Source organism: Numida meleagris, chromosome 19 (genome assembly GCF_002078875.1).
Source record: "Numida meleagris isolate 19003 breed g44 Domestic line chromosome 19, NumMel1.0, whole genome shotgun sequence".
Lineage (NCBI taxonomy): Eukaryota > Metazoa > Chordata > Aves > Galliformes > Numididae > Numida > Numida meleagris.
In genome coordinates, this window is record NC_034427.1 from 9,843,839 (window position 1) to 9,856,119 (window position 12,281).

A 12,281-nucleotide genomic window follows, 5' to 3' on the forward strand; every position below is an offset into this window, starting at 1 on the left:
GGAGAGGTACCGGGGCTGTGTTTTTTGGCTGCTGGAGCCTGGTGCATAAGCCACGAGTGAGAGTCCTGACCCTTCCAGCAGCTTTATTTTCCCCGTGGGGTCTGGGCCCCTGGGCTGACTGTTTCCAAGTGACCATCCCCTTCCCCTCCTGCAGTGCTCTGCCCTTGCCTCTTGCCACAACGCCCAGGTTTGGGGCTGTAGCTGCTGTGCCCAGCAGGGAGGTTTGAGCCCTGTGGGCAGCTTGCAGCACTGCAGTGTCATCCCTGCCCTGCTCAGGGCCTGCATGTGGAGGATCCTGCGTCTCTCTGGCCGTCCCTTCTGCCAGAATAAATACAAAGTGCTCGCTGGCTTGGCAGCCCCTCCACAAAAGCCATATTGAGCTATTATTCCCCAAGTCGGCTGCGAGCACTAAAAGTGGCGCCTTGCGTTCTGCCATCTAATGACCCTTCGCAGTCTCCTACAGATGTTTTCTATGACTTACAGCTCCTTTTCCAGCAGCCCTGTCCGCAAAAACAAGAGGGGCCACTTTAATTCCAATTAAATACCTCCAGCTAAGCAAACAGTGTGCAGCAGGGCCTGGGCATGGTGCGGCCGACAGGCCCGGCCCATGGAGTCGCTGAGTCTAGACTCCAGATGTGATTTCACCAGCCTCCAGCGTCCCATGGAAAATGACACGGGCTATGCCGCGGGGCGCAGCGCCCTGCCCGGGGCTGTGGGTCCAGCACCACGTCCTATGGGGTCCTGCATCCTCCGGAGCTTTGACCGGGGGCATCCTAGTGCCATGATGCTTTTGCACCCATCCCCGTGCAATTTTTGGGGTACCGAAGTGTGCAGGACCGTGTTGGGGTGCACGCCGTACCCCACGCTGTGCCCTCGTGATGCCTGCTGCCTCCTCGCTCCCTGCTCCTGCCCGCAGAGCTGGGGGCAGCAGGAGCACAGCAGCGAGCTGGGAGCTCTCCAAGGGCCCATGGCTGCGCCACGGGGAGCGGAAGGCACTGAGAGGGGAGAGCAGGGTCACCCCAGCCCTGCCCGGCCGATAAGCAGGGCAGGGCCCGGAGGAAGGAAGCGCTCGGGCCCTGCAAGGAGCTGGGAGCAGAGCTGGCGCCTGGGCGGCCCCGGGCTCACCCGCCCGCACTGCACCTGGGTCCTGCAGCGGCTGCACGGCTCCGCTCTGTCTGGGCCACCTTCCCCTTCACCGCAGGGTCCCCCCGGCTTAGGGGGGGGGAAACATGGAAATGCAAACGCCCCGGCTCCAGCATGAAACCTCCATCTGTGGAGCTGGGGGACAGGATGGAGCCAGCCTGCTGCAGCTGTGGAGCGTGGGATTGGAAAGCCATGCAGATGCCCATGGGCACCCTCTCGTTGTGCAGGGGTTGCAGCTTAGCCCTGTGCCCCAGTGGGGTGGGCTGTTGGTGCACGGATGGTTCAGATGCCAAGCGTGGAGTTTAGAAGTGTTGGTGCCTGGGGTTGCCGCTCATGTCCTCGTGTCTTCCCCAGCAGGGCTGTGTGCTGGATGCAGCACCCCACTGCATCCGCCCTGTGCCAGCATCCCCCAGCCCAGCTGCAGCACCAGGGGACAGGGACGGCCTGGTGACTGTGGGGGTGCTGCTGATGAGAGCCGGGGTCCCACGGAGTGCCGGCGCCCGGCCGTCGGCTGCGAGCAGGGAGAGGAAGCAGGAGAGAGCAGCCCCATCCCCGGCCTGCTGGCGAGGAGGGGCAGGAAGCTGGAATAAATCCCAGGAAGGGCCGCCTGGCTCCAGCTGGTCTGGGCTGCAGCGGATGGAGCCGGGAACGGGAAGGGAGAAGGCGGGAGGGGAACGCACGGGGGCTTTTCTCAGGCCTCAGCCCTTCTCCAGCTGTGGAACGGGTGCCGGTGGCCCCAAGGCAAGGTTGGGGTTCCCCAGTGTCCTGCTGTGCCAGGAGCCCCATTCAGGGGAGAGCGGGGATGGCTAAGCTGGAGGTGATGCACAGCCCCAGACCGGGTTTTGGAGTGTGTATTCAGTCGAGGGTCTCCATTCACTTGGAGGACACCCAGCCTGAATCCCGGTGTCTGCAGGTCTGTGCATCCGTGCAGGTCCGTGCTGCTCAGCCATGTGTCTGCATCTCAGCCTGTGCTGCCGGGACACGGTGTCCTTCCTGAGCCCATCATGCTGCTGCTGCTTGGGGTGGGGGCTGCAAAGCCCATCCTAAGCCCCACCTCCCAAAATGCAGCCAAGCTGCAGAGCCCCGCACAGGGCTGGGTGCCGCCGTGGGGCTGTGGCAATGTCTCCATCGTCTCCCCAGCACAGGCGGTGCAGCTGTGTCCTGTGTGGTCCCCCCGGTGCCGCGGTGGGGGAACGGCCGGAGGCTTTGATGTGCTCTGCTGCTGGGCAACCCCTGCTCGGCGCAAAGCAGCCGCGCTCCCGGCCAGGCTGCGCTCCGCCAGCGCCATATGGCCGAGGCCGCTGTTACCGAACCGTGTGCCCCTTTCCCAGAATTGAGATGGAAATGAAGCCATCCGTCTTGCCCGCAGACACCGGCACCCGCGCCCAACTGCGGCCAAGGCAGAGGCACGGGGCTGGCATCCCCAGCGCCCCAACGTGCCAAGGGGGTCCCTCGGAGCCACCTGGCAGGATGGGGCGGCCGTGGGACACCCGTCGCTGTCCCCACGCCACCCGAGGTGGCCGATGCTCGGGGCTGGCTCATCCCGGCCGTGCCGTATTGTTGGCGGCGCAGCTGGCGGGCGCCCGGCTTTGCTGAAAGGCATTCCTGCGCACAATGTCCTCGGCCTCCCCGCCGCGGCCAGGCCAGCACCGCCAGATGGGGGCTAATTAGTGGCTTTGAGAGCCGTGGTGGGAACCGGGCAGCACCAGGCCCTCCGCGGGGCCCTGAATGGAGGGGGCGACCCCAGAGCTGTGCCCACCCTGGGAACCGCACTGGGACAGAGGGACGGTGACAGAGGGATGGAGGTGCTCACAAAGGCGGAGGGGTGGGGAGGCAGAGGGATGGAGGGACTGGGGGATGCGGCTCCCCCAGCCAGGCTGGCAGGGCAGAGCCGGAGGTGATGGGGTTAAAGCTCCTCCGTATGCAGAGCTCTCCAGGATTGCCCCCTCTTTGCAGAGGAGGAGGATGAGGGGAGGCCTTCAGCTCACTGCATGCCACAGGAGGCTGCTGCGGCTCCACACAGAGCCAGGGATGGGCACGGAGGGGGAGGGGGGGGATCTGCCCCCCAACAAACCCCTGCCACGAGGACAGGACAGCACGGCCCCTTGCAGCTACAGCAATCCCTGTGCACTGACACCCGGCGCTGTGTACCTGCTGCATGCGCGTGCATCTGCCCGTGCACGTTTCTGCATCTGTGTACGTGCGTGTGTGCCGTGCAGCTACAACTTTTTGTGCGTGTGAACCTCTCGTGCACGTGTGCGCACACACCTACGTGCCCACGTGTCCGTGCTGCCCGCGGTGCCCGGAGGGGCCGCAGCTGTGCCGGGGTGGTCCCCACGCTGCCGCCCCGCTCGGTGCTGCCCGGCCCCCGCCCGCCTACCCCCGCGGAGCCGTGACCGCACCTCCCTGCAGGTGCGGGCTAAGGTAGCGATCATTAACGCTAATTAACGCGTAGATCGGAAGCCCTTTAGGGCAGGGACTGGGTTTCTGTTTCGTCTTCTAACCGCACGAAGGCTGCCGCCACCCAACCGGCCCCAGGTGCCGCTCACCGGCGCCCCGAGCTGGAATGTCCCCGTGTCCCCACGGGGGTGGCCGTGTCCCCGTGTCCCCACGGGGGTGACCGTGTCCCGGTTCCCGGGGCGGGCTGCAGGTGCCCCCCCGCCCCACTCCGCCCCCGTCGCCATGGGTACCGCCCGCGCGGCGCCGCGCTGACAGCGCGCGGAGTTTTATGAATGGGTGACGTCACGGCCCTGGCGTCTAACGGTCTGGGGAGGCGGGAGGTGGGGGGGCAGGCTACACGGGGCCCCGGGGGCTGCAACGAGCGCGTGGGGCCGGCAGGGTTAGAGAGGGAGAAGAGGGAGCGAGGCTGCGGGAAGCACGGGGCTGGGTGTCCTCGGGTGCGGAGAGTGCGCTAGGCTGCGGGGAACCGGGGGTGAGGGGATCCCGGGAAAGACAGCGCCGGGAGCCCGCGGGGTCATTGCAGATATTAAGGGGCTGCGACGGGTCGGGTGGTGCCTGCTTATATCCCGCACCTCGAGTGCGTCAGCACCCCCCTGGGACCCCCTCCCACATTCCGAGCTCCCCCCCCCACTCCACTCTCCAGGCTGCGGTCCCTTTAAGGCGCTGCCCGTGGGGGCGCATGAATGGGGCGGGCGCGGCTGTCCCCTCCCCCCTGCGTCGCTATTGGCCGCCGCTCGCCAGGAAGCCCCGCCCCCCGTCGGCGGCGCTCTATAATTGGCGCTGCGCGGGGCAGAGCTCCCACGGCCGCCCGCAGGGTCCCACAGCCGCCGTTCGCTATGAAGGTCGCTGCCGCCGCCCCCTCGCCGCTGCCCGCCGGTCCCGGTGGGGCACTGAAGGCCGTGCGGCCCGGGGAAGCCGCTCGCTACGGGCCGGTCCCGGCAGCGGTCGCTGCGGAGCAGGCGGCCGCCGCGCTGCTGTACGACATGAAGGGCTGCTACTCGCGGCTTCGGGCGCTGGTGCCCACGCTACCGCGGCACCGGAGGGTCTCCAAAGTGGAGCTCCTGCAGCACGTGATCGACTACATCTGGGACCTGCAGCTGGCGCTGCAGCCCGGCCCTCCTCGGCCCCCCGCTGCCGCCGAGCCTCCCGAGGTGAGTGCAGCCCCTCCGAACCTTTCCCGGCCCCGGGACCCGTTCCCATCCCCGGTACGCCGCTCCCGGTCTCTCTACGGCCGCGCTCCTTCGGTTGTGTCTCCACTGACCGCCCGCTTCTTCCCCTCCCGTAGGCTCCGTGTATGGCCGCTGCCGACCGCATCCTGTGCCGCTGAGAGAGAGCTCCACGGACCCGGACGGGGCGCCCCGGGCACGGCCGGGACCCGCAGCCGTGGGCTGTGCCGAGGCGCACGGAATGGACGCCCCCGCGGGGCCGACGGCCGCGACTCGTAACCTTCTCAGATTGCTGAGAGCATTCCCTGTATTGTATATTACAATGATGCCGGAGAATATTGTTCTACAATAGCTGGAGTTTTGTTATTAAACAAGCCCTGATTACCAGGCACGCTTCTTCCTCATGGCTGCACTGCATGGGGCTGCTGGGGGGCGTGGGGGCTGGGCACGGAGCACGGAACCACTTGGAGCCCATCTGCACCGGTGTAGGCTGTGTACACACGGTGTGGGAGCACTGGGGCTGGGCTGTGGTGGTGGTGCTGGGCTGGCCCGGGATGGGCTGGGGGAGTGGAAACCCTGGGAAGGAGCAGGGAGCACCTGGGAACACCTGAATCCCAGGTCCCCAGCTGGCCACGGCTTTTTCCTGTGCTCTCTGCACAGGATCTGGGCTGGCTCTTTGCTTTCCCCCTGGGACGGCTGTAGCTTCCTGGTGAGGGGTTTGGGGAGCAGGGTGCTGGTTGAGGCTTTCTGTAGTTCACCACTGCTGGGGCTGTAGATGTCATCCCTGTCCTAGCACCGTGCTCCTGGAGCTGGTGGCTTTGTCCTGAGGCAATCATGTCCTGCTGCAGCTGCCCCTGGTTCTGCCACGGTTTGAGGCTGAGATTGGGCTGGAGCTGGAGGGAATGAGGCCCCTGCTTCGGTTCCCGCTGTGGGAAACAGCAGCAAGGCCTGGAGCTGTCCCCTGCAGGTGGGTGACCACCTGGGTCCCACTCCTCGGGGCAGGGCTGAGCTGCAGCTGGGCCATCGCCAGGCAACTCCTGGGCCTGCCCTCCCCCCACTTCCCCAAAGGGATGCCCGTGGCTCTCCCATGACTCACGTGCTGTCACCTGTGAGTCACTGCAGCAGCGGAGCAGGGGACACCGCGTGGGACAGTCCCCCACGTGCTGCCTGGAGCTGCAGCGGCAGCTGTCATGCTCGGGATGCTGTGGTGCTGCCCGTGCAGCTGCTGCTCACCCCAGGATCGTGGTCAGGACGTGAGCAACATTCTTGGAGAAGGAAATTGCATTGGACACAGTTGTGCAACTTCAGGGCTGCAGTGGTACTGAAGAGGGTTGGGTACTCACTTTAGCATGGATGTATCCTGGAGCAGCCTGCAGGGCTGGGGGACAACCTGGGCTCTGGCTGCATCCCCCAGGCTGGCTCCAGGCACTTCTGCCCATGAATCAGTGGTGTGCTCCTGAGGACAGGGTGGCTGTGGGTCCTGCTCTGGCTGGGATGGGGTGGGAGCGTGGGACCCACATTGCTCCTGCGCTCCCCTCCCTGTGCATGGAGCAGTAGTGTTGTTGCAGTGCCACGTTCACAGCTGTGTGTGCGCTCTTCCAGCACAACCAACCCCTCCCAGCAGAGCGGGGGGCGCAGGGAGCTGGGGCATGGCCCGACCGAGCCCACCCTGTCCTGGTGCCAGCAGCGGGGGATGTGGGATGCGGGGCCCTGGGATCGCACCCACCCGTTGTCCCCTGTCCCACTCCAGCACCTCCTTGCTCCCTTCCCGCAGCTCTGGGTCCCTCTCCCGGTGTCTTCCCGCACTGCACGGCCGAAGCCGCGGGGGCTGCCCGGGAAGGTTCAGCGCTGCCCGGTGGTGGTGGGGGTTCTGGCCGTGGTCTTTGCGCACGTCGCCGTGGGGAGCAGAGCTCTGCATATCACCGCGTCCCTCTCCTTCAAACCTCCCACCCTACTCGGTGCCATTGCCACGTGGCATCCTCCTGGCTCGAGGCATGGGGACATGTTGTGGCAGGGACACAGGGCGGGCACCGCTGGGGATAGACAGAGGGCAGGGATGGGGCCAGCAGGGCTGGGCTGAGTGCTGCCACGTGCCACTGTGCCGGATGCATCCACGCCAGCTTCTGTGGGAAAGCCCCAGGGAGGGCCTGGCCCCTGCGGGCACCCAACAGGTCCTGGGTGCTGCGGTGAGGGCCTGACTCATCCCGGAAGGGATTAGGGACACAGGGACATGGGCAATGTTCCGGTCCAACCAGCCCGGCCGCACCAGGATGGACATTGGCGTCACAGGTCCCTGCTGCCCGCTGACACTCACATGGAAGAGGGACCCACCATGGGACCCGCCACTACTGTCGGCCACGGTGAGGCTGGGCACGGGGCACCTGGGGTCGGAGGGGCAGGATGGCACTGAGCTGGGGTGCTGGGATGGTGCTGGTGGCTGGGATGGCCTTGGGAACACAGCTATGGGAGCCCAGAGGAAGTGGACAGAGGATTTTAAGGTGAACTGTATGGGGCTGTGGTTTGTTCAGCGGGGGATGGCCAAGGTTGTGTGCCCCCTACAATGCTGGGATGGGACCCCAGACCCAAGGAGGGTGCTCTGCAGCGGGGCTGTGGGTGTGCATGCATGTTCCTGGCCAGCGCAGCTGGACAGCGAGGCTGTCTCCAGGCCAGCAGCACTGCCCCCTGCACAGCCCCTTGCCCCATCCCTGATGGGGGTTTCCTTGGATGGGGGTGGGCTGTTCCCTGCCTGCAGTGGGTTCAGAGCTCAGCTCCTCGCCACCCGCCGGGGCTTTCAGAAGGACCACAGAGTTCTGCTCTCGCTCTGACTGTCCCTGCCTTCCCGTCACCCTGTGCCTGGGGCTGCTAGCCGTGTCCTCGAGCTCCCTGACCCTGTATGACCCCAGAGCCCTCCCCAAGGTGGGAACGGCTGCACAAACTGAGCCCATCCCCTGGCACGGCCCCTCCGTTTCCCCTTGCCCCGCACTGCCCCATCCTCCAGCTCCTCCGCTGTCCCTGGCACTGCTGGGTCCCCACACATCCCAATGCGCTGTCCCCTCCTTCTGGGACACAAGGGCAGAGCCGTGGCGGTGTCCCCATCCCCATGCAGCCCGCAGTGACGCCACGTGGGACCCTCTCCTTCCCGCACTCCCAGGACAGGCGCAAACGGGGAACAGCGGGGGAACCGGCTTCCCCTCTGACTCACGCATTGGGCAAGGCCGGGCTTTCGGTGGCTGGAGCACCGCGGTGGCCCCGATGTGCGCACGGGAGCTGATGTCAGTCGGTGTGCCCCGATATAAGGCCAGAGCTGGCGAGCGTGCTGGGGGCTCCACATCAGCCGGGTGCCCTCAGCCATGTGCTCCGTTCCAGCCCCGCGGTCCTGCAGATCTCCTGGTGCCAATGGGAATCTCTCAGCCCGTGCCCACCCGCTGAGCAGTGCGGCCCTGGGGACGTGGCTGTGCCTCCTGCTCCTGCTGGCTGCCTGCGTGCCCACCACATCTTCCAGCCCCGGCATCAAGGGCCGGGTGACCCGGAGCGCCCTGGAGTACGGTAGGTGTCTGCCTTTGCTTGGGCTGTGCTGCTGGAGGGCACCCCAGGAACCACGTCCAGATCCTGAGGATGGGTGTTGGAGGGACTCTAGGTGCCCCTGTGCCAGCCCTGAGCCCCTTGCTCTGCCCCAGGCCGACGCTTTGGGCTGGAGCTGCTCCGCTCAGTGCTGCAGAAGGAGCACGATGTGAACCTACAGGGATCCTACCAGGCCCCGTTCCTGGGGAGGCTCAACTACACCGTGCCTCAGTAAGAGCTCCCACCATGTGCTCGTCTCTATCCCCATCCCTTTCCCCATTTCCATGTCCCTCCCCATCCCTATCTCAGTTCCCATCTCCACGTCCATCCCTGTCCCTATCCTTATCCCCATTCCTTGGCACTGCTGTGAGCCCTGGCCGCCCGTTGTGTGCAGGATCCACATCCATGAGCTGCAGATGAATGACTCCACCGTGGACTTTGCCGAGGACGTGGGCGTGCAGCTGACAGTGCACCGTGCCCGGATCCAGCTCAATGCCACCTGGCGAGCGCAGCTGGGTGCATGGTGAGCCCTCACTGGGCCGGGGAGCGGGGACAGGGACAGGGCCACCTCTGTCCCCGTGCTCAGCCATGTCGTCCCCAGGCAGGACAGCGGCTCGGTACGGCTGCGTGTCAAGGACCTGGCGCTGGCTGTGCTGCTGGGGCTGGGTGCCGATGAGCGCGGCCATCCCTCTGTGTGGGCTGCCGGCTGTGATGTCCGCGGCACCGACCTGCACCTGGAGTTCCGCCAGGGACAGAGGTGACGGTCACCCCACTGCTCCCGCTGTAGCTCGGGGGTGGGTTGGGGAGGTGAGCTGAGTCCCTGCTCTGTGCCCCACAGCTGGCTGTACAACCTCCTGGTGCCGCTGCTCCAGAGAACCCTGCGGCAGCAGCTCAACAAGAAGGTGAGCTCAGCTGGTGACACCAGCGCTGCCCCTGTGCAGCGGGAGCTCGGGGACCCCCACCCTGAGCCTCCCTGACGCCCCACTCTGCTTCCAGCTCTGTGTCGAGATCCAGAAAGGCATCAACAGGCTGCAGGACAGACTGAAGAATGTGCGAGGTGAGGAGATGGGGTGGTGGGGTTGGGGGCTGCTGAGGCACGAGGGTCTGGCTCATCCCCAGTGTGTCCCTGCCACCCTGCAGTGTCTGCTCAGCTCGACCCCTTCGCTGCCATCGACTTCTCCTTGCTGGGACAGCCAGAGATCACGAAGCAGCATGGGGACGTCGGCCTCAAGGTAGAGCCATCACACAGGGACCTGGGCTGAGCCTCATGTTCATCTGTCCATCCGTCCATCATCCGTCTGTCTGTCCACGCAGGGAGAGTTCTTTGGGGTGCATGGGCAGTGGCAGAGCCCTTTCTCAGCGAAGCCCATGGGGCTGCCCGAGCTGCACGAGCCCATGCTGCTGGTGGCCGTCACCGAGTTTGTCGCCAACACTGCAGCCTTCGTGTACTTCACAGCTGGAGCCCTGCGCAGGAACATCACCGCTGAGATGGTATGGATGGGAGCAGACCTGCTGCCCCATGGGGTCCTGCCTGTGGTGCCCCTTTGCCCTTCAGTGCCCCCAGCACCCCAACCTCTGCTGCCTTCCAGCTCCCACGGCGCTTCCCCCTGAAGCTGAAGACGGAGAGCATGGGGAGCTTTGCCCCGCAGGTAGGCACAGGGTGGGGGCAAGGTGGGAGGCGGGTGGCCATGGGGTGGCATGCGGGGAGGGATGGGCCACCTGGGATGGAGTGCGGGCAGGATGAGGCATAGGGTGGGATGTGGGAGGGATGGGATTCAGGATGAGATGCAGCTGGGACAGGACACAGCTGTGTTGTGATGCAGGAAGATGAGACATAGGATGGGATGCAGCTGGGATGTGGGCAGGATGGGATGAGTTGTCACTCTCTGGCTGTGGCTCTGCCGGAGCTGCTGGGTGCTGGCCGTGCCATCGCAGCTCGGTGCCAGCCCAGCCCTTGTTCTGCCAGCTGCAGCAGCGCTTCCCCAGCCTCCCTGTGGAGCTGCACCTCTGGGCCCGCCGGCAGCCCCTGCTCTCCTGCCACTCTGACGCCCTGCATGGGGCCCTCTTCGGCTCTGCTGAGGCCTTCGTGGTGCTGCCCAACGCCACCCGTGTCCCCGCTTTTCTGCTGAACATTGTGAGTGCCTGGCTGCCACAGCACCGGGGCTTGGGGTCTGGTCCTGATGGCTGAGCTGGGTGTGCTATATGTGCTGGGACCATGCTGGGTGACACAAGGTGATGCTGGGGCCATGCAGGGTGATGCTGGCCCTGCTCCAGTCTCTCTGACCTCTCTTCTTGCTGCAGGACGCCAATGTGACAGGGAAGCCAACCATTGCTGGGAACAGGCTGGGGGGCACAGTGGGACTGAAGAGGTGAGTCCCCAGCCCTGTGCTGTGTCCAGTTTCCCTGAGATGTCCCCAGGAAGCTGTCCCCATACTCCACCTCCGGCCATTTCCATCCCTGGGTCCATATCATCCTCTCAGACCCCATCCTGCCCCTAGCTCTCACCCGTGCCCACTGCCCTGGTGCTCAAACTACGTCCCAGTCCTCAGCCCATCCCTGGGGACGGCCCTGTCCCCATGCCCAGCACTGACCCTACTCTCTCCCCTCAGCCTCAGCGTGGTGCAGGTGACATCGCATGTGGGCCCGCTGCAGGTGAGTGGTGGTGATGGGGCCACAATGGGATACCTGGGCGGGGAGGGGGGGGGTTGTGGGGAGGATGGTGACAACATCCTGCAAGGGGCTGGGGCTGGGGCCTGAGGGCTTGGTCCTGGCTGGGCTCACAGGTTTTCTACAGGTGGAGAAGCTGGAGAACATGCTGAAGTTTGGGCTGTGGCTGTTCGGGGTGCCCTGGGCCAACAGTGAGTGCTCTGTCCCCATCCCCCCAAACCCCCACTGTCCCTGTGCCACTCCACTCACAGCTCCGCTGTCCCTACAGAGCGGCTCCGTCCCGGCATCCCACTGCCCACGCCGCGTGGCATCACCCTGCTGCACCCACGCCTGTCACTGCACGAGGTGGGTGTCACCCCCATCCCCTCACCCCTGTCCCTGTGCCACCATGCTCTTCTCTTACCCCACTCTCCACGCAGGGCTTCATGCTCATCGCCACGGACCTGCAATATGAACCCTGAGACCGGCGTCTGCATGGGGAGATGCTGGCCCTGTGTGCTGCATTGCATCCCCATCCCTGTCCCCATCCCACTGGCACCTGGTGCCCTCGAGTGGGGGGGGTCCCGCACCCCCTCGGCTGGGATTAAAGCTGGCAGCGTGGCTCAGCTCGGGTGCATGTGCCTTGTCCCCATGAGGTCCCCCTGCCAGCCCCGTACTGGGACACCAGTGGGGGACGGCTGCCCTCACGCGTGGAGGGGGTAGGGGGGGTGGTCTCTGTGCCCACCGGGCCCTTCTGCACCCGCTGCTCCCTCGGGGACGGGGCGGTGCTCGGGGGGTCCCGCAGCCCTCTCGTGTGGCCGTGACGCCGCGCAGCTCCCGGTTCGCCCACGCGAGGGAGCCCGTGCCCGTGGCTCCGGGAGCTGGCAGCGCTCAGCGCCGGGCTTACAGCATCCACCCGCAGCGCCGTGCCCGGGGGTTCTGCAAAACCAAAGGAGGGGACACGGGAGGAGGGGGAGGGTCCCCAGGGCCGGGCCCCGCCGCACTCTGCCCCGCTGAGCCCTGCGGTCCCCCGCGCACGGCCCCAAAATCAACCCCCAGCCCCACGCCTGGCCGGGGACACGGCTGGCGGCACGCTGCCCCCATCGACCCCGCAACGGGGGCACAGGAACAAAGCTGCGGGACGAGGACGGGCACAGGAGCCCGGTGCCAGAGAGGAGAAGCGAAGGGGATGGGCACAGATTTGTGCTGGCGGAACCCACGATGGGGATGGGGAGCAGGCAGCACCGAGCCCCTGCCCCGAGCACGATCCAACCCTGCCCGGCACCCCCGGGCCAGCTGTGCCCC

The 12,281-nt window shown here is 66.1% G+C and overlaps 2 protein-coding genes across 2 annotated transcripts; both read left to right on the top strand.

Annotated features, from left to right (window-relative positions):
• On the top strand, positions 4,386 to 5,160 carry ID1 (inhibitor of DNA binding 1, HLH protein). Its single transcript, XM_021417194.1, has 2 exons — positions 4,386 to 4,754; positions 4,889 to 5,160. The coding sequence occupies exons 1-2, from the start codon at positions 4,440 to 4,442 to the stop codon at positions 4,928 to 4,930; spliced, it is 357 nt and encodes a 118-aa protein (XP_021272869.1). The 5' UTR covers positions 4,386 to 4,439; the 3' UTR covers positions 4,931 to 5,160.
• LOC110408462 (bactericidal permeability-increasing protein-like) lies at positions 7,479 to 12,268 on the top strand. The gene is made up of 15 exons (XM_021417183.1): positions 7,479 to 8,315; positions 8,447 to 8,561; positions 8,725 to 8,853; positions 8,932 to 9,087; positions 9,169 to 9,232; positions 9,327 to 9,387; positions 9,471 to 9,562; positions 9,645 to 9,821; positions 9,920 to 9,979; positions 10,297 to 10,464; positions 10,632 to 10,699; positions 10,940 to 10,982; positions 11,125 to 11,188; positions 11,266 to 11,342; positions 11,417 to 12,268. Exons 1-15 carry the CDS (start codon positions 8,120 to 8,122, stop codon positions 11,456 to 11,458), a joined length of 1,512 nt encoding a protein of 503 aa, XP_021272858.1. The 5' UTR covers positions 7,479 to 8,119; the 3' UTR covers positions 11,459 to 12,268.